This window comes from Meleagris gallopavo, chromosome 3, assembly GCF_905368555.1.
Source record: "Meleagris gallopavo chromosome 3, MGAL_WU_HG_1.1, whole genome shotgun sequence".
NCBI lineage: Eukaryota > Metazoa > Chordata > Aves > Galliformes > Phasianidae > Meleagris > Meleagris gallopavo.
The window spans coordinates 81630043-81650910 of NC_139406.1; the positions used below are offsets into that span (position 1 = coordinate 81630043).

Below are 20868 nucleotides of genomic sequence, written 5' to 3' on the forward strand. Positions count from 1 at the left end.
TCATCCTCATCAGTGGGCTATAATGGTAACTGCACAGGTGCAGAATCGATTTAAAGACACCACAGTTTCAACTCACTGTCTTCAAAGATCGTTAATTTACAATTGATTCTGCCTTCAGCTGATCAAGTAGGTGCTAGATTAGGATAAAGTAGCAATAATACCCATTATCTCAAAAGATATACTCATTTTACCTTTCAATTCAATAAAAATGCTTGGATTTCTAATGATCTACTCAAGAACAATTGTCAGCAGCAGAGTCAAATGCAAAAGCAGGAAATGGAGTTTTGATTTGAAAGATGCTTGCATTTTTTAATGATGGTTCAAACAAGTACAATGTCATTTGAAAAGATTACAGTGTCTGTTTGGTGAAGGACAGGTAATCATCTATGTCTACATTAAAACTATAGTGACAGAAATCTGTCCCAGAAGATGCTTTATGCCATTCTCTATCGTGTTGTTTTTCCTAATATTCACTCTCAGAAATGATGACCTTTCATGACTGATACCTTTTCAAGACTGACAGATTCAACTACTTCACTCAAGGGTCATTATAAATCACAAGCGCTAGAAGAAAAAAAAATAGTAAGACAGCAGTACAGAAAGAACAAGATGTTTCTCTGTCATTGTTACTATGCTGTTTCAAGGACAATCGTCCAGAATACTGTGTCATTTCAGTCTATTGTGTCATTGATCAATATTCTGTAACACTGATGGACTGCATTGCAAATATTGACCTCAAGCACATGAGTGAATTCACAACATGTCTGGCACAAAAATGCATTATCTTTAAAAAAGAGAGAAAATCTATACACTATAAGCTTCATCAACTGTGATCTTGATTGGACGTATTATTTTAAAAGAAAAAAAAAAATAGAATCCTTAATAATTTAGCTTATTTTGAAACTATGGGGAGGCCACAAGTTTCTGGAAAAGTTGGTGAAAATTAGTCATAATTTGGAATCCAAAGCTACTTATTTAGATGCCTACATAAAGATCTGTGAACACAAAGCTGATACATTTGTCTTTTCTTTAATGAATTATTTATTTACCTGGTTGTCATTTTCAAAGCCATTCAATTATTAGAGTCCATATCCTTTTATTAAATGGATAAAAACAGAACATCTGTATTTGTGCCAGCACAATCACAGACCTTCACAAACTACTTCAGAACCTCATAGATCAGATCTGCTTTCTTGCCAAGGGAAAGAAACTTAAGAAACATAATTTTCGTTTCTTTATTAAAAGTCAAAAGTTTCTGAAGATGATTTTTCCCCCCCAGATCCAAGCTGGGCTCCAAGAGACCACTGCCACCAAGTAAGTTTCCAGTTGGCCACACCTTGGCAGTTAGCAGGGAGAGCTGGAGACCACCTGTAGGTCCACATGGTGGATCTCAATATTGGTGGATCCTGGGAAGCCAGTAAACGTAGGAAGCGAACAGTTACATCATTTAATATCAAATTAACCAGGACAACACTGAATTTTAGCTATACTATACCGTAATTTGTACTGTATAATAAGTTTTACCATTAGGAACTTGTTACCCATGCTGGAGGGCATGGTATTGTGATTCTGGGAATATTGTGAGTGCAGGTGTCACTAAAGTACTGCAAAACTAACAGAAAATTCCTATTTCAATACAGTCAATATCCTAACCCTCCCAAAGTAATTTCAGGAGAAGAAATGGTCAAGTGGGAAGAATGCCAGAGAGAAAGTTCAGATCTAGAGGATAACTGCAGTTTGTCACTGAGTCCTGTGATTTACTCAATAGCTGTCATCATTATGTATCTGGTGCATGAAGAAATGCACACACATCCCTAATGCTGCAAAAATAAATGCTGCAAAAATAAATGACAAAACAGCTTTAACGGGAAACCAGTATTACCAACTCTAGTCAGCCAAAGCTCCCATAGGGATACTAAGTGTGGCTTGAAAATCAGTCTGAGGTTTGCTTCGTATTTGAAATACGTTTTTAATTTTTGCTGATCCATCAAGACTTTTTGTTTTGCTGACATACCATAGTTTCAAGCTTTTCATTGCGGCCAGGAACCTACAATAAAAATGAGAGCTCAGCTTTCATAAAATCTCTCTATTCCAAATAGATGACCTATCCTTTTCAAGGTAGGAGGCTTAGAGCTACGGTCAAGATGTGAGCTGCCATTTTCCAGCCCTCCAATATCCCCTTCCCAGACCTGATACTGCTTATATTAGAAGATCTGACAAGATCACAGCCCAGAGGTTTATGGCAAAAAAACTTGTTTAATTAATCTACAATCTGTGACAAAATGCAGCAAATATTGAAGGGCATGTGTTAATAGAGAACATGAATATTCAACAGAGCCATATTTACAAGACAAACATAAAGAACCCTCTACTTGGCAGTTATCTGTGCTGAGCTTTAAATTAGCCACACAGGACAAATGGATTTAGTGCTGTGCCATGTTATTTCATCGAGATTACTAAAAGATAGACAATTAGGGCCATCAATCCACAGACCCAAATCCTACAAATATCAACAAATTACATGCTACAAGCTATGCAATTTTGAAAGCTAATGCTCTTTATCTGCTTTTAATTCATAGTGTTTCGTATTTTTGCTAAAACCTTAGCATGTAATTACTCATAGGACGATTCTATTGAGAACTGAACATTTCTTTAGAATAAATACTTTAGAGGAATGAAGTTAATTTCCAAAGTCATTATAAACAGATAACATGCTACAGGTCATCTCCTTAGAACTAACTTAATGAAATAAAGAACTTCTTGCAAACTGCATTAGACTTTTATATCTGTTTACAAACATATCACTTATCTGAAGAGAAAAATCTCTTTTTGGCACAAGAGATATACAATCTCAAGATCCTACTGATTCCATCAATGGAAGAATGTTTCCTGCTGCAGGCTAATAAATCACCCTAGCCAGCAAATGCCAGCCACTTACAGAAAGAACTGGTTGAGGGTAACACAAACTGTGGAGATCTAGTATCACTTCTGCTGCTACAGTGAAGTGCAAAGCCCAAGAGGATGAACAGCTATGAATACTATCAAGTTACTTCTTCTGATTCTACCCTCAGCATTAGAAATGTATTTACACTAAAGACATTGAGAAATTTTGTAAAGTTATTCATTCCATCTTTATTCCTATTATGAAGATAAATCTTCATATTTTATTTGAAGCTTCTTTTTCAGTTTGTGCTAGCCTTCTTATATACGTTGATACGAAGAGTAACACAGATGATAATACCAGTACAGAAGTGTGCAAAAGAAAATTGGAAACTACGTACTCCAGTGATACTGTCATATGCTAATACCCACAGAACTCCTTTCAAAAGGACAGCAAATTGGATTGCATATCATACCAGTGGTTTAATATCAAAATTTCTGGGATTTTAACTGCCGTGCCCTTGTTGGCTTATTTCCTTTAGCCATATGGAAAATAGCCAGGCACAATTAACTATTTGTCAGAAAACAATCTATTAATTAACACCATTCTGTGAGAATGAGCTGAAAATCATATTCTTTGCTTGCCAAAAAGCTTTCATTTCTGCCTGTTTGTGTTCAGAACTAAACATAGCTACAGATACGCTGCTTAGCATAACTGACCAGTGGAAAAAAGAACAACTGCTGCCGAGATTTTTCAGAAACAGCAGCCAACGAGATTTTCTAAAGATAGGTAGGGGGGTCAGAAGGACTTCACCTTTTCATCTCATAAAAATTCTTTACTGACAGATCTTTGATTAAACCAAGCAGAAATAGACTGAGTCCCAGTTAAGACGCTCATATTTGTGAGTAGGCTTGAAAGAGAAAAGAGAGCAGAGAATAGGTTGCAGCATTTTCTAGGCTTAGCCTTAAAAATATAGGACCTGACTTCAATTATATTTATACCCTTTCAATTCTGTTGAAGTCGAAGGATTTACTCCTAAATTACATCAGACGGAAATCAGGCTAGCTATTACACATTTTCATGCATATAAGCAGCACCTCTTTAAAAGCATCATTAATTCAGAAGCACATCCTCAGACAACAAGCCTCCTCAGACAGCTCAGACAAAATCAGAAGGGAAAATCAGCTATGGGGAATTTTAGGGGAGAACAGCAGATCAATAGAAGAAGGGAAAGAAATCAAAGGTGAACTCCCTTTGCTGTTATCTGAGCGTACACACAGCCTTCACTGCTGCTGAACTCTGGGCACTGAACTGATAACCTCTGAGGCTGGCACAGGATGTCACGGCTATTTGCTTCCCCCATACAGAAGCAATCTGTGATCTACGTTACCTCTGAGACTGACTGGTATTCTTGTATTTCACTTTTCCAGCAGAGTAGCCTGTAATGCTTCTGCTACCAAAACTTTGAACACTGAAGCCCTCTGCAGGTCCATAGAGGGCTACAGATACATAACAGCTATCAGTCAATGGTCAGTTCCCCATAAATGTTTTTCAGAGCTGTTCACTCGCTTGGATGCTATCCTACAACCTCAACTCATTCCTTCTGCTTGTGCTTGCAACTATCCAAGCAGCTGTTTAAAATTATTTAAAGCAAGCTGAGACTGAAGGTTTTCTCAACAGTATCCAGGCTAATGGAAATTGATGATGACATGACCTTTGATGAGCACTAACAGCCTCTTGTGTCCAATCTCAAGTGAAAGAACACAGAGAAGCCAAAATTCCCCTCTTTGAAAGTTCCTTGCAGCTGCAAAGAATCCATCTTCTAAGGTTATAAAGGGTTCAGAGAAAGGTTGTCTTATCCTTTCCAATAGTGGATTGCTCCAACACCACCCAGACCACTGAATACTTGGTACACCTATCTATGCCCCATGGTCTCTGCAGCACATCCCATGGCTACTCCTTCCACGGTGGGCGCCCTGAAGGATCCTGTTAGCTCAGCTTCACCTTACCAATGCTCACACTCTCTTCTGATGCTGTCCCACTTTTCCCTACCCCAATCTGCATTCCTCATTCATTTGGTTTAATTCCCACAGGCACTGAGATCACAGTAGAAACACAGTGACTAATGCATGGTTCCATATTTCCTCCCTGCTCTGATGGTTTGAGTTTGGAGCAGGATCTGTTTCTAGCAGTACTCTTCATGTTGCAATCTTGCACAATGGCCTTCAAGGTTTGGATAGTTCCATAGCCTTCATTAATGTAGTTACTAACCACAGCAGTCCCCACCAAGACATCTTCTTTACTTCAGCCTCTTGTAACAACAAAGGGAGAAGCAAACAGCGCGGCAGCTTATCCTCAATAATCAACTCTCCCACAAAAGATGGAAGTAGGGGGTCTCAAGACAAAACACCACATAAAAGGTTCCCAAACCATCACGTTCAGCTGAACAATTCATCTCCATGATGTTCCTCTTTGCAGTATGTTTACTACCAATAGCTTCTGCCAGCTTTACCAATTCCCTGGGCCTTGTTAACATCTGGCTGCACTTTTGGGCCTGCAAATTTAAACCTCCATTTTGAAATTTAAGGTGGGAGTGTGTTAATGGACTCTTTAACACTATGATTAGGAGATCGAAGGGACAGAGAATAACAGAGCATCTTTTAAGGGGAATGAACACGTGCATTTAAACATTAAGTTCTAATGCGTTTCCTTCCTGAAGGGCCCTGCACAGTACCTTGCACATAGGATGACAGGAGATGAGACTAGAGAGAATACCACAAAATGCTTCTTCTCATAGTGATTTACTCTTTTCATTCCATAAACAAAGGGTAATCTTCTATTTCCATAGCAGGCCACTCCTCAAAGTGAACTTTTTAGAGCTGTTTCCATAAACATCACTGACATTTCCAGCGTAAAGCACACAAAAGCAGTTGCATCCATTATTACACACTGGAAGCCCACTCTGGCCAATGTCTGCAACTATTTTTAGTACAAGATCAGTAAATGCAAGCATGCACAGCAGCCTCTACTCAGTAGAAAAGTATAAATAAAAAAAAGCCCCAACAAAAACACCATGTGCTCACACTGTGTTTCAGGAATCCTCACTGTGGCTGTCGTTAGTGTCTAGTGATTAAAACCCAGGTGTTTCCTTCCAGTCAGACTACCACTACTGTATGAGAACCTGAACTTCAGGGAATCCAAATAACATCTGAGCAAATTCTAGTAAGTCCATTTGCCTTCAACACGAACAATATTGCACTAGGAACAGAAGCTCTGAGCGCACACACTGCTTTCCTTCTGGTAGACAGATGAATAAATGTCCTCTTTGCCTTCTTGCACATTAAGTTTATTAATCACAGAATTATAGAATGGCTTAGAGTTGCCAGGTCAGACTGCCCAAAGCCCCATCCGACTGGGCCTTGAACGTCTCCAGGGATTCAGATCTTCTCTGGGCAGCCTGTTCCAGGCATACTGCACAAGCAGACACAGTCTTCCAAAGGAGGGGAGGAAACTCTCCTTAAAAAACTTGAAATATGTATATTCGAAGGTATTTCTCTAGGTCTTCGACATGATTCTCAACAGTCCTGAATTGGAGCTGGAAACAAGCTGGAACGTGCTGAAGCTGCTGTAGTTAACCACCCTATTTCACCTGCTGGAGAGAGAGCTCACTCAACAGCATGCCATCTAAGTGCTGCCATTTTTCACCTTCTGACTCTTCTCATCCCCTGTACTGAAATAAGACTAAGCTGTGCATTAACAAAAAGTGCCAGCACAAGTAGATTAGAAGAGGAAAACACATAACATGACTATTATAGCACAAGAAAAACATGATTTTTTGTGAATTTTCAGCAAGAAAAGTTCTACAATGGACTGTGTATTTTTTCTATAGATCCTATTCTGTGCTTATTTCTCAGATTCACGTACAACACCTCTAATAAAACTGCATTATTTTCATGCAATGTGGTAGCACCAAAAAAAAAAATCCAGTGTCATTCCAGCAGGTTCTGTTGTGAGGTCTGGGATGTTACAACAGCACCCAATTTCTCTACACGTACGTACATCTGACAGGGTACATTCCCCATGCTTCATGTGGGTGTGAGACCACTTTTCTTCCCTCATGCCCACTTTCCTCCAGGACTGGGTACTGCTTCACCCAAAGTCAAACATGAACATCTAAGATTGCATCTTTGTGTACTTCAGGTTTTCCCATTCATTTAACTTGATTTTCTGTTTCAAGCAGTAATGTTTCTTTGGCCTTATTGATTAGTTTTCACTGCATAAAGAAGGGGCCACAACCTGTGTGCAACCTCCGAAAATCACATTTATTCTGTCTTTGTTTCCCTGTCCCCTGCAGCTGGCTGTTTAGGACTTACATCAAAACTGAAAACGTTGCTTTTTTATGCATCCATTGTGCAGCTCTTCCTTCCTTTCCTAATCCTAAAAGTAAGGAAATGAGCCAGGAGAAGGATACTATGCACGTTGAGATTTTTGTCCACCTTTCCACATTGTTGATGAGCAACATATTGTCTCTCCCTATATTTATAATTGTAAAAAGAGATCAAAATCTGTTCCTTTGAGGGAAGTGTTACTTTTGTCAGTGATCAGAAACAGCTGCTTTCAAAATCAGCAGTGCTGGCTGTTTCTGGGAATTCAACACTTGGTCTTAGGAACTTTTACTTGTAAGGATATAAGACCTTTGCTGAAGTATTGCTAAATAACATGTCATGCAGTTGGTAATCCAAACCTTATACCATTGCTTCCAAATTCCTTGAAATGCCATGATAATCATTACATGGTAATCTCCAACAAGTTTAAATCTAGTGTTATTCAATGGCTATTCCCCAAAGTAGATTTCCTTTTGGTAGTAAAATCATTATCTTGCTGCTTAAACATTCAGGCTTTCCTCTCTATTTCACAGTTCATAAAGCATCTTTATGATGTTGAGGTTCTTTTTTTCCGAACAGACAAAAGATGTTTTGTTTTTCCTGCTTTGATTAAATCCTACATCCCACAAGCGGTGAACCTGTGATACTGTTTTTAATTGTCTGCCTCTATTAAGATGCCTGCACTGTATGTCTTTTCTGATGCCCCAGCGTGATTCTGCTACGTGCTTGGCATTAGTGCTGCCAGGTCTGAGGTTAATATGTACACCACACAACTCATTAGCTGTGCATTACTATCAGAGCCAAAAATCAACATGATTGATCCAACAATATGCTTGGGCTTGGGACTGAGACTCAAATGAGGTCTTAGCAAAATCAAAGGTCAGCAACTTGGCACAAATTTTGCTGTGCACATAGAAAGCTTTTCTTTCAAACTATTCATCAGGGAAGGTACAAATGACAACTAATACAGGCCTCATTAAAAATGAGAAGAGGAAACCCTGTGGAGAGGGCAGGGAGGCTCCCGCGCTATCAATTTGCTGTTTTTTTCAGTCCTTTGCTAAAGCTTTTATTTATGTTACGGTATAGACAATGCGGAGCTTAAAGGAAGCAGTGGGGTTTGGGGTTTAGGAGACTAGTTAGACTAATTATCCTGATGTGCACTATCAATTACTGTCTGGTTAAACAGAGAGAGTAATTCTGCAGATGAAAATAAATCTTCAGAATTGAAGAATCTGGGGGAAGGGAACACAAGAACCTTTTTTAATCAGCCCTATTACTCCTTTTAGTTAAAACTCCAATGTCAAAACATTTCCTGTCTTAAAATAATGAAAATAAAACAGACACTCACATGACAGTAGGAGAGAAGAGAAATGATAGAAGAAACCTTTTCAACCACGGATTTGTTTCAAGTACAATTCTTACAAGGATTTCGCTCATAACTCAAGCACTCTTGTCGCAGTCAGACTCAGAAATCAATACTCCAAAATACGCTATTTTACATATGGTATCATCATGTTCTTTTCTTTCTCAGTAACCAAATGCGTTGAAAATGCTATTGATACAACAATTAGGCTGTAAGAGATATACTTCTTTGCAGTCTCCAGAGTTGCTGTGTTGCAATATAATTGTCTAATGGCACATTTTTGTAAGGGCTGTCATGGTATTATGGGTATAATTTTATTTTTACAGGATACAGTAAAAGGTAAAAGGCTGGCGTTAATAGCCTCGGGAACCTATTACACAAACAGAGGTTGAGGATTAAAATTGGACTGGATTTGTAGAGTCTGCATTGGGTAAATGTCTTGCCACACTGAAAATTACAGTGCATGTAACTTATCCCTCATCACTATTTTTTTTTTTAACTCTCCTATTCTTTTAAAGGTCAATCCCTCTTTCCAACAGAGAACACAGCTTCTTCTCAAAGTATTTTTAGAGAACTGTTTATTTTTCTCTGTTAGCAGTTGTTTGGCAAAACAGGATACAAGGCATATTGCTTCTGCTTTTACCAACAGCTACTCTGCTGTGTTGCAATATCCCTCAAACATTAACTATCTAATGTGTCCTAAAAGCACTTGTGGGTAGGGACAACACATCTCTGACTGGAAGCTCAACAACAGAGCAGCATAGGGCAACATTACTTAAAAATGAAACAGAAAAAGCAAAAAAATTCCTCCAAATGGGGGCATTTTTACCAGGAACAGCACCACATTTGCCTGCATTCTCACTGAGGATTAACTGAGGGGGTTGGTGGGACTGCAGGGTAGAAGGAATAGGTTTTTTAATGACCTAATCTGCTGCTTTCTAATCAGTTTACTTATGTTATTAATCAAAAAGGCTGAAATGAGAGCGCTGTTGTGCTAGAGAAAAAAAACAAAAACTGGTGACTATGGTGGGAGGAATTCACAATGGGTAGATCCTGAAGCTGAAGGTGCCCCTAATTTCAGGCTGAATATGGGTTGATGGTTGGACTGGATGATCTTCGAGGTCTTTTCCAACCTTAATAATTCTGTGATTCTACTGGACCTTTCCATTTCCCTGAAAGTGACTTTTTAAATTCAGGAGACAGAGCAGAAAAAGAGAATAAAGGTAACACTGAAGAAAAAGAACACAGCTGGGTGGGCATCGATTTGACAGCAGATGCTGGGAGCTTTCATTAGCACTGCAGCTCCACTCCTGGCCTGAGAAAGGCACCCACTGAAGGCCAGGTTTCATATGCATTCAGGTCTCTGCCTCCTTATGCAATGTGGTTTATTTGTTGCATTTACATCACATGTGAGAACTATGGAGCACTGCTGTTCCCAATTCTTTCATTGTATTTCTTGCAATATCTACTACCAGATGCTGAGAGAAAAAAAGGCCTTTCACCTGCTTCAGGAGGAAGAGAATCAAAGCCTTCCTTCTCACCATACCTACATCACTCCTGCTTTTTTTACCAGCTGAACTTGAATGTACATACATTCAGACACAGGCTTTGGAGCTGTGCAGTCCCTAAGGTGAGCTAAACCAGCATCTGCATGAAGGGTGGTGGATCCTCACAGACAGATCCAACTGCAGCTGTCAAGGCAAAAGATGGAGAGTGGGATTACATACAAAAAAGAGTTTAGTTCCAGAGCCTTAGTGGCCTACTGATCCATGGAAAGCAACCGCGCTCAGAACCATGCCAGGACGTGCTCCTGCAGACACAGCCCTGCCAAAAGAAACAGCTCCTCCAGTCCAGCAGGCTGCAAACCTGCCCATTTCCTTATGGCACTCTCTCTTTCCCTTTCAAGGCCTGCGTTCCTTCTGACCCAGAAGCAAAGGCAGCACCTGCAATCTGAGCAGTACCTCTTGTCCTCCCCAGGCCTCGCTGGAGCAGGCGTTACAGCTCAGAGCTCACCACTCTCCTCGCGAAGAAAGGGAAAAGTTAAAACCAGAGCAGAATGTCATTAGAAATAAACTTTCTCTTCTTTTCTGGGGTTTATGTGGATCATGAAATCAGAATGAGCACTGCTGAAACAGATCAAAATGTAGAAGGGAGAACAGGCATAGTGTAATTCTGCTGGAATCTGGCCAGAACAAACTAAACTCTTGTGGGAAAGGCAAGGGGACATGCGGGGCCTCACTTTATACTTAAGCACAAATTCTGAGAGAATGCTTTTACATCTGAAGGCTAACACAGGCACAAAAGCATTCACTCACTGTAGAACCGTGCTCTGTAATTATCCAATCACAGGTTTTGTTTTCTTCTGCCCTAAAAAAACCAAGCTGTACCGCAGACTGACTTTCAAGCTCAGACCTTTCACTCTCATACTTTCAATTTACCACCCTAATCCTGTAATTTTTCATGTTTAATCAGCCCAATCTTTACACTTACTCTGCTTTCCAATCCCTTTGTACTGAGCACTTCCTCCTGACTTAAATTTATCATTTGCTCAACTCGGCTCTTATCAGCACATGGAAGAATAGCATGTGTTACATTAATGAAATGACTGCTTTTAGCTAGAATTTTTCTTAATATATCCATTTACTGAATGCACCTAAAACAACAAGAGATCGATATTACTGTTGATGAATTGACCTCACTTTGGACCTCACTGAATCAGGGAGAGGAAATTACTACATGCTAGTTCAGGTTTACGTCTTTCCTTAGGTCAGGCTGATTGCTATTCCAGATAATGAAAACTGTTAATGTAATTAAGTGCTCTGTTGTGGTGTTTTACAAAGCAAACAAATAAGTTCTGGCATTAATAAGTTATGAGGTTAAGTGACAGAGGGCAAAAATAGGACTCTTCATTTCTATTGAAGGGCTCCACAGCAAGTAATTAGAATTTAAAAATAGAATTTTAAAAATAGAAGAATTTAAAAATACAATTTCTAATTTAGGACATGCATGATTTTCCAATTTGAGGTATGTGTGAACTACAGAAGGTCAGATTAATGTTCAGGTTATGAGCATCTGTATGTTATCAGTATGACAAATCAGGTCTTCTAGCTATTCCGAACAAGCCAGGTCCAACTGCCTTGTTTGACTTATAGATGGGTAAAGAGAGACAGTGACAGAAAGAGAGAAGGAAAGAGAGAGAGATGGAGAGAGAGAGAAGGAATGCATGGATAACTACTAAAGAATACCTAGACTGAATGAAGAGAAAAAAAAAAGCTGTAAAGACTGGAAATTCATAGGAAGACCACATGAACACTACGTGAACACAATTTCCTTGCAAGAAAAAAAAGAAGACTGGAATTACAGTTTTCTTAGCAAACTCCAGTGTTTCTAGCAGGTTATTTATCTGGTTAAACAATGCGCTAATTTGCAATACAGGTTAAGACAATACAGCCCAAAGTTCACTGCAGTTTCAGACTTAACACACATAGGTTCTCAAGTCAGAATGAAGAGCTGGGGATCAGTGCAACCCAGATTTATCTCCTGCACAGCTGAAGAACTACGTGCTGCTCAAAGAGGCAGCCCCATCACCCAGCCCCTACACCTCTGCCACGTTCTCTCACTACCCTGGCATTGTAATCTGCATTTTCCCCAAAAAGTAATGAGTTTTCTGCCAGCATAACCATCTGATCTGGCTCATTACAGGGACAGATGGGCACTGCTACCACAGTGATGGGAGGGCTGGAAGAGCTAAGGGGGACAGCAGCAGCCAGCCCAGAGCTGCACATGTGGCCACGTATCTGCATCAAAGGCACCGCAGCCAGGGACACAGCCATGCCAGGGATTTCTAAATGCTGTCCAGCACCTGCTGTGCTTTTATACTGTGTCACAGGAAGGTGGTTAAAAGCAGATGCTCATGCTGTTAAATAAAGTCAAAATGCTTTAACTACACGACGACAGGCTGGTGGTTTTCTCATGCAAAGACGTTTTAAGGTCACTGTTCAAAGTCTGTTCTAGAAATTCAGAAATTATATAAAATTTTAAAACTGAAGCTTCTCTTCTCTTCTTTGAAAACTCACAGCCCTGTGATAAGAATAACAATGCGGCTCTGTTGCTGTCTGCTTGTCTTTCTAACCAATGAACATAGGTGCAAAGGAAATGGTAAAACAGAAGCATTTTTTTCATTTCATGCTGGGAGAAAAAAAAACCCTTCAAATAGGCTCTCATGTCATTTGTCTAAATCTTGTTTGGACAGCTTGCATGTCCCACAGTCTCACTGCTATCACTCCCTGCTCAGAAGTAGAGGGAAAATGGGAAGATAAATACAATGCTGAAAACAGACAGCTCCACACTGAAGATCACTGCTATGACATGTCCTACACTTCAGCTCAATTCAGTGATATGGTTATCTAAGGTCTGAGGAGACTGAACAGCCTGTAATATATTAACACATTTCTCATTTCAGAGATAGCGTCACGAGTTGAAAAACACCTCTAATTCATCATGCCTATGTGGCTATTTCCCCTCCATATCAGGTATTTTCTCCATTCTCATCTCCCATCAGATTTCTGAGAGCAGTGACACATTTTCCTGGAGTGTGCAGAGCTATGTGAATGCGAGTGAAATGCTGAAGTTAAGATCCAGCAAGAAAAACCAAGAGAAGTATTTTTCTTGCTGCTCCAAATATTACCATTATAAAAGCCAACTTGCAGCCACCTCTATTTTCAAGTTTCTCAAAGGAGCCTTGAGACCATTTTAGCAAACCTATTGTCTGCTGAGATGTTTGGCATTCAGAAAGCAGAATGTTCTCCGGCTACAGAAGTGGTTTTTCTTTTTGCCAAGTCTGCATTTAAAGCATCACCGGCACAGAAAGAACAATGAGAGGCAGAGTCATGGGGGTTTCTTTTCTGGTTGGGTTTTTGGTTTTTACTGACCTAGCTACAGGGCTGGCGCCTCACTGCAGTTCCAATGCTCGTGTAGCCAACTTCTGAATAGGAAAAAACAACCTTTGCAAAACCACTTTGTTCAGAACACCTCACTGCATTTGCATTAAAGAAGCAAAAATGGAGATAAAACTTTTTGTATTATCTTAATCTACTGGAACAGACATTATGAAGTGAAAAAATAAACCATCATTTCCTTGATAAGTTGACTCTCCAACGCAAGAGCAAAGCTTGCTTCTCACAAAGGAACTCAGCAGTAGCTGAGTAAGTTTAATGAGAAAAGCAGGAGTGCCTATTTCAGCTCCCCTCTATCCCACAGGATGCCCACAACCATAAAAAAGTGGGTGAGAAGTAGAGAAAACATTTTTAAAGGGATTTGAAAGCATTACTGGAAAGAAGAGGGGCAACTAATATGCACATGGAGAAGCTCCTCAGGATTACATTACTTCTCTTTCTGTATTTGGTCACTAGAAGTATCTTTACAGGGAGCCCTAAAAAAAAAGTTAAGATTAAAACCCACATGCAGCTGTTCCCTCCCACTTACACACTTGTTAATCCCACAAGTTTTGCTGGTTAAAGAGAAATACAGGAAAGGTTATGGTGAGTCAACGCATTTCACCATAAACCAGCACTTGCCATTTCTGTTAGTTGCAAGCACGTTTTAGGATGCCAGCATTTAACATAACTACCTAATCCTTGGCTGGCTTCAGAACCCGTTCCATAAGGTCAAGGATAGTACAAGGTCAGTGTCTCTCTAGAACAGGGAATTTGGCATCTCTAATGACTGCTTCTGGCTGTTTTTCTCCTTACATGTAATAAAGCCACACAATAGTTTGCTTTCTTCAAGTGATGCAGAGCCCTTGCTTTAAATGCTGATGGGCACATGTGCACACCTTCAGCAAAGGCAGGGAGTTCCTTGCTCCCTGACAAGGCTGACCTACAGGACGGAGCGTTCCTGCCCATAAATTTAGGGCAGTCTTATCAAATTTCAGTGAAAGTGGAAGAATCCCATTAGCATGCAATTGCATAGTACTTCAGATATCCTACTATTAATGTTAATATTACCCACCTGAGGGAGGCTCAGCTAATGAATCTATTTTTGTAGAAATGTAAAGGTTGAAGTTTAGAGCTAAGTTTAGAGCAGAGACATATATAAAATGTCAAACCAGGAAATAGTTTAATGAAAGCAGAGAGTAATCACAGCAAATTATGGTGGAATTTCTATGGGATTACATTTTGCATTCCCTAGACAGCCAAAGGAATTCATCTCAGCTAGCGTCACTCCATTTTACTGAGAACACACTGTGACAATATGCTATGTAAGAAACATAATCTGATACCGTAGAAGCAGTCTTAAAAATTATAGCCTACAAAGCTTACCAAACCTGAGTTCAGACTTCTTCCAACTGCTACCTATGGAAAAATTGCAAGATATGCCACAAAATATCAGAGAGAAATTAACAGCACCATTGAGAGGAATACAAGACACATATTTTATTTTGTGGCTGCTAATAATGAGGTCCCTTCCCTCACAATTTTGCTTTCTAAATGCTCCAGCATTTAGAAACTAAGTAACAGTGAACATGGAAGGGAAGTGCACCCCAGGAGAAGGAAATCATTGTTCCTGGTGTTGCTTCAAAAATCACTGCAGAATTTCATTTCTGGCTATCCTGGGTTCTGCACACGGAGCACAGAATGCCTCACGGTCAGCACCCAGCTGACTCGAACACCTCTGAAACAGCTCCATGTACAGTTTGAACTCTCCTCTCCCACTCTTCAGGTAATCTTTTACATCCAGGATTTACAGCCCGAAGTTCAGTAAAAAAAGCAATTGAACATAGATTTTTACCATATGTAGAGATTTTCTCTACTTTTACATGGGTATCCTAAATAAGAAGAAGCTGGGATCTTCTGACCTCACTGCATTACTATTGCAAAACTCTGGATGGTTAGTTTAGTTAAAAAAACATTAACTTTTGGTTACAAGGCTGTTACAAATCTCTCAAGGCCAGCTCTTGATGACAGCCATTCTAAATACCCTGGAACTAGATGAACTACAACTTGGTGCTATTAAAAGCAACACACATGGTTTGCCACTAAAATCAGCAACATCTTGAACTGGCCCGTGCTCAATAACATGAATCACAGACATGTGGTCTATAAGGCAGAATGAAGAGGGGAAAGAAGTGTGTGAATGGGATATCATGTAGTATCTGACAAGAAGAAAACACCTTAAGCGTATGTCCCTCTTCCACAAGAAGAAACATTCAGCAATAGGAAAAGAGAAATCTTGCATAGATTTAAAACAATAGCATGGATTACTATAAACATTTTCAGCCAAAAGAATCTTTACTGCAATTCAAATTATTCAGAATCCAGCCCATCTCCTATCCACACATCCTATTTGTGGCTGGGCTAAGAGACCACACTCAGTCTCACAGCTGCCTACATGCACCCCACTAGTGCCAAGCACTATTGATCACACACTTGATAATAAGAACAGGATATTTACAAACAAGAAGCATGTAATGTGTCCTCTTCAAATGATCTGTTAATTTATGAAGTATAAGGTGTACATAATCTACTACAGAGTGGTTACCCTTTCAAAGGCAAGGATTTTAGAACAGAAAAGGACTTGCAGACTCAGCTCTTCTTAAGTTTATAGGAATGGATATAAAGAGAAAACAAGGTTCAACACTTTACAGCTGTCCAGTTTAATGCTATGAAAATTTACTCACTGAGGCGTCTGTGTTTTAAGGAAGAGCTAAGATTATCACACTCCCTACAATACTAATCATAGAATCATAGAATCACAAGGTTGGAAAGGACTCATGAGATCATCTAGTCCAACCATCCTCCCATTACCATTGCTACCACAAGCACTAAGCCATGTCTCGTAGCTCCTCATCCAGACGCCTCTTGAACACGGCCAAGGATGGCGACTCCACCACCTCCCTGGGCAGCCATTCCAGTGCCTGACCACTCTTTGAGAGAAAAAGTTTTTCCTTATCTAAACCTCCTCTGGTACAACTTGTGGCCATTTCCTCAGGTCCTGCTTATTGCTTGGGGGCAGAGGCCAAACCCCTCCTCATCGCAACCTCCCTTCAGGAAGTTGTAGAGTGCAATGAGATCTCCCCTGAGCCTCCTCTTCTCCAGACTAAACAATCCCAGCTCCCTCAGCCACTCCTCATAAGACTTGTGCTCCAGACCCCTCACCAGTTTCACTGCCCTTCTGTAGACACATTCCAGGGCCTCAATGTCTTTCTTGTAGTGAGGGGTCCAAAACTGAACACAATACTCGAGGTGCGGCTTCACCAGATCTGAGTACAGCTGAGTCCCTGTTCCCAGGACAGCAGCAGGAGGGAGACTAAGGCAGACAGCCCCATACACATGATCAGGAGATGTAATGTAGAGAAGTCTGAGGCTGGCATCAGATTTTTCTGACACCACACACTTCACCTGGACAGGTCATGAGACTTGTGATCTCCCAGGAAAGCCTTCACTACTTGGTGTACTGAAGACTCAAATAATTTTCCAGTTACATTAAAACAAAACAAAACAAAATCAACATATTTGGCACATTAAGAAAAGAAGGGTCTTCGAGGAAAGCTAAATAAAAACCCAGAACCTTATACAGCAAGAAAGAGAACACAGAAATGAAAATAAGAACATTTCCATTACCTTTTCTGCAAGCCAGCCTAGATGTCTAATCTCTCGACTTCCAGCAATCCCTGCTTTACCCAGCTGGTCTCTGACCTCTGCAATCACCCTGGGGATGAGATCATTGACACTGGAGTGGATGGCATTGAACCAGGCCTGGGCAGTAGCTGAGTCCTTACTCCTGAGAACCACGGTGTGCTTGGCATCAGGTGAATGAACTTCAATAAGTCTAGAAAAATGGGAGGGAAAAAGATTATGTTCACTCAGATACTGCTTTATGATTACATTTATTACCTCACTTAGTGATAGCTACCAGTTAAACTGGAGGATACTAATTTCAAGACCCAGCACTAAAAACTTACCTTTACAACATCTGAACAGAGTGAGATCCTCTAACTGAAGTCAGGTCTGTTCTGATGTTACTGCAAATTACTGATCTTTGACAAGTAATTTGCCAATTACTGCCAATGCTGATTCAACCCCACACCTGGCAAGTCAATAGGAGTTTCAAATGCATAGGCAAGAGGAGCATTCATTCATTGTTTTAAAAGATATTATGAAAGTTTTTCCGAGTGCTTACCTACCCTTCCTGCTCAGCACGCTCCCCAGGCTTTGCACACTGCCATGGTACCCATCAAAAAACAGAAGAAGCTGAGGTTGAGCTGCCACCTTCTTTAGCTGTATGTTTATAGCAAACCTACAGTTTCTCAGTATGCTTATTTTGTACATACAAAGCTAAGGGAAGCGAAAAACCCTAATCCTAAACAAAGGAATTTTCTTAGGACTACACTGCAGTTCCAGCAACACCACTCAGCATGAACTAGAAGCCAAGTGTAATTGGCCTTACTCAGGAGTAGCAAATACCCACAATGTTCCATTTAGACCCTGCTACCAGTGATGGCAAGAAAGTGCTAACCACGACTGTATGATTGCTTCTGGCATGCATCTTTTACAGTTTTCCAAAGTCTTGTAAGGAGAGATGTTTTTCCCCAAAAACATTTTTACCAGACCATCCTGTGGGCTTCTACCCCACAGCTGTGGTTTCAAAAGCACAGACAAATACAGTTTCAGGGAAATGGGTTCTGTCTACTGTGGTTATGAGAACTGTGCCAACATCTTTACTAACAATAACAAAAATGCTTTGAGAGACAGTTGCTGCTATTTCAGCACTGCTCTCAGTGAAGTGAAGTTAGTAGCAATTAATTAGTAGTAGGGCTTGGTGGATCACTTTTACTTGACCATTTGCTAAATAACCCACTAAATAATAGCCTGCTTTATCTTCATGCAGTGATTATAAAACCAAGCTCTGCTCATTGCCCATCACTGAACTGCACTTACATTTGTGCTTTTTCACTATAAACACACAGTGCCTTCCCCTGAATGCTACCCAGATAACTTCAACCTCAGCTTTGAGCCCCAGTCTTCTGTCCTGTGCATTGCTGCCTGCTCTCCGGGACATACGACAACTCCTTTCTCTATTAGAAATGTAATAAGTTCAGAGGAATTTATTCAGATCGAGGTTCAAGGCTACTGTAATACAAATATTTGTTATGCAATTACAAAATCCTGCAATTCAGAGCTTGACTAACAATTAAGAGTTTTTAATTAATTGATTAAAACCAAGCAAAAGAACAGAAGGCAACTCAATCTGTGTAGCTCTCTGGGGCTGAGAGGATGAGGGCTGCTCGTCTCTTGTTTGTCCATTTTGGGAAGGGGAAGTCTCCAAGCAGACATTGCTCTAAAGATAGAAAAGGTCATGACTTTCCAAATGAAGCAACTGAACTGTTCAGGGTTCTAAATGACTGCTTATATAGTTTAAAAAGTGGGATTATTTTCCGGAAACTGCTGAGCCAACACAATAGCACACTCTCCTCAGTAAAGTCACTGGAATTCAGCACTTTCTGAATAAAACAGCTCTTACGTAGTCACTCCAGAATGCACTGAGGGTCAACTTCAGATATTGAAAGAAAAATTCCTTATTATATGATACAGATCTGGAGAATAAGAAAATTCTATTTGCAGATAAGTACTTACTTCAATGACTGTTAGCAACAACACCCACAGCCGCCACCGCACTGCTTTGCCTTCTCATCACAAACATCGCTCTCTCAGCGTCACGTGAGCTTGAGTTTGAATTTGTACATCTAAGCAATAGTTACAAACTACACAGACCTGGATTTTCAAAGCACACTGTAGTACTTAGTGAAATGCTGCTTACTCCTTACAGAGCACTTTTTGGCACAAGATCACAAGCATTTCACAAGCGAGTTCAGAGCGAGTGTCCCCATTTCACCCAGGGGGAAAAGCACCCAAAAAAGCATCCAGATGAGGCAGGGAACAAGCCAGGAATAGCACTCAGTATTTTCTGCACTCTGCCTCTCATTTCAACACTTCTTTCAAAGAAAAAAATAACTGGACAGCATAACAGTGTTGTAACAGCCTTGAAAAATGTTATTGCACAGTGTGGATTTTGTCAAACAATGCTCTTTGCAAAGCTTGTGGTTTCTATAAGAGAACTCCCATCTCCAAAGTTGCCACATCTCACATTGTAAACAAAGTGCTGAACAAGAACTGTAAAGGCAGAAAAGAATTTTCTGCTTTTGCAATTGAAAAGAAATAGCAAGCTCCTGTCATTTCTTTTGAGTTAGAGCTGTGGCAACTTGTGGTTTCATAAAACATTATCTGGAGCTGAAAGAGGTTCCAACGGCAACTTGCTTCCCTCCAGCTTAGAGTACACTTCAACTCTTACTTTAAGCAACGAGATATAAACAAACAGGTAATGTTTGATTTAAGCTTTCATCCAAGTGCATTTCCCTCGGGAGGGATGGTGGCTGTTTGCTATTTCTGCAATAGTTTTGTCCTCTAAAATAATGAGCATGTAGGCAGCTCTTAACAGTTTTTTCATTGATTCAAAACTAGGGAGTGCCATTTCAGTTTGAGATCTCATAATGTATTCTAATACATACGCATCATACTGTGATATCAATGTATAAATTCTAGTACACGTATGCACACACATACAGCATCATGCTTGCAAGAATACTTACTCTCAGTGACTTCTAATGGGGCTATTCTGGGGATTGCCTGCCAGCAGTCAAAGCTGGATGCTGACACACTAACAACTGCAGACAGACTGCCTCATTCCATCAACTGAGTGACAGGAAGATTGGACAAAACACACTACACTTATCAAAACTGAATTCAAAACAGGAGTAAATGCTGCACTGACAGCACTGAAATTGAGTCTTGTCATCCACTGCACTGGTCCAGTCTAAGGAATACGTCAGCAAGTGTCATTCCTCTGCAAGTTGCTAGGCAGGGTATCATTTTTATTCCTAAAGTGAGGATTAAAGTCTAAACCCTTAACTGCCTGAGCTCTGCTACTGACTTTTTGCTATGGGATCAGTGCACTAAACTATCTTTAAGAAGCTGACCTTACAAATTTCCCCTCAGAGATTCAGAACTGCCACCTCTGTGGCCATGTGGTGTGGAGATCCTGACAGAAATTCTCTTATAATCCTCCTGGTAAGCTGTGGGTTCCTACTGCAATCACATGCTGAAAGCACTATGTCCCTGTCAACTCTCCTATTTTCTGCCCTTCGGTCTAGCTGCTTTGTTTCCCCAGTTCTTTTGGATGAC

At 40.3% G+C, this 20868-nt stretch overlaps 1 protein-coding gene across 1 annotated transcript in view; it reads right to left on the bottom strand.

The window, feature by feature from the left end:
• Nucleotides 1-20868, bottom strand: part of SNTB1 (syntrophin beta 1) — a 106792-nt gene that overhangs the window by 21002 nt on the left and 64922 nt on the right. Inside the window, exon 3 of the mRNA XM_085221621.1 lies at nt 17251-17458. Coding sequence (XP_085077747.1) covers nt 17251-17458 — 208 coding nt within the window. The remainder of the gene's footprint in view (nt 1-17250; nt 17459-20868) is intronic.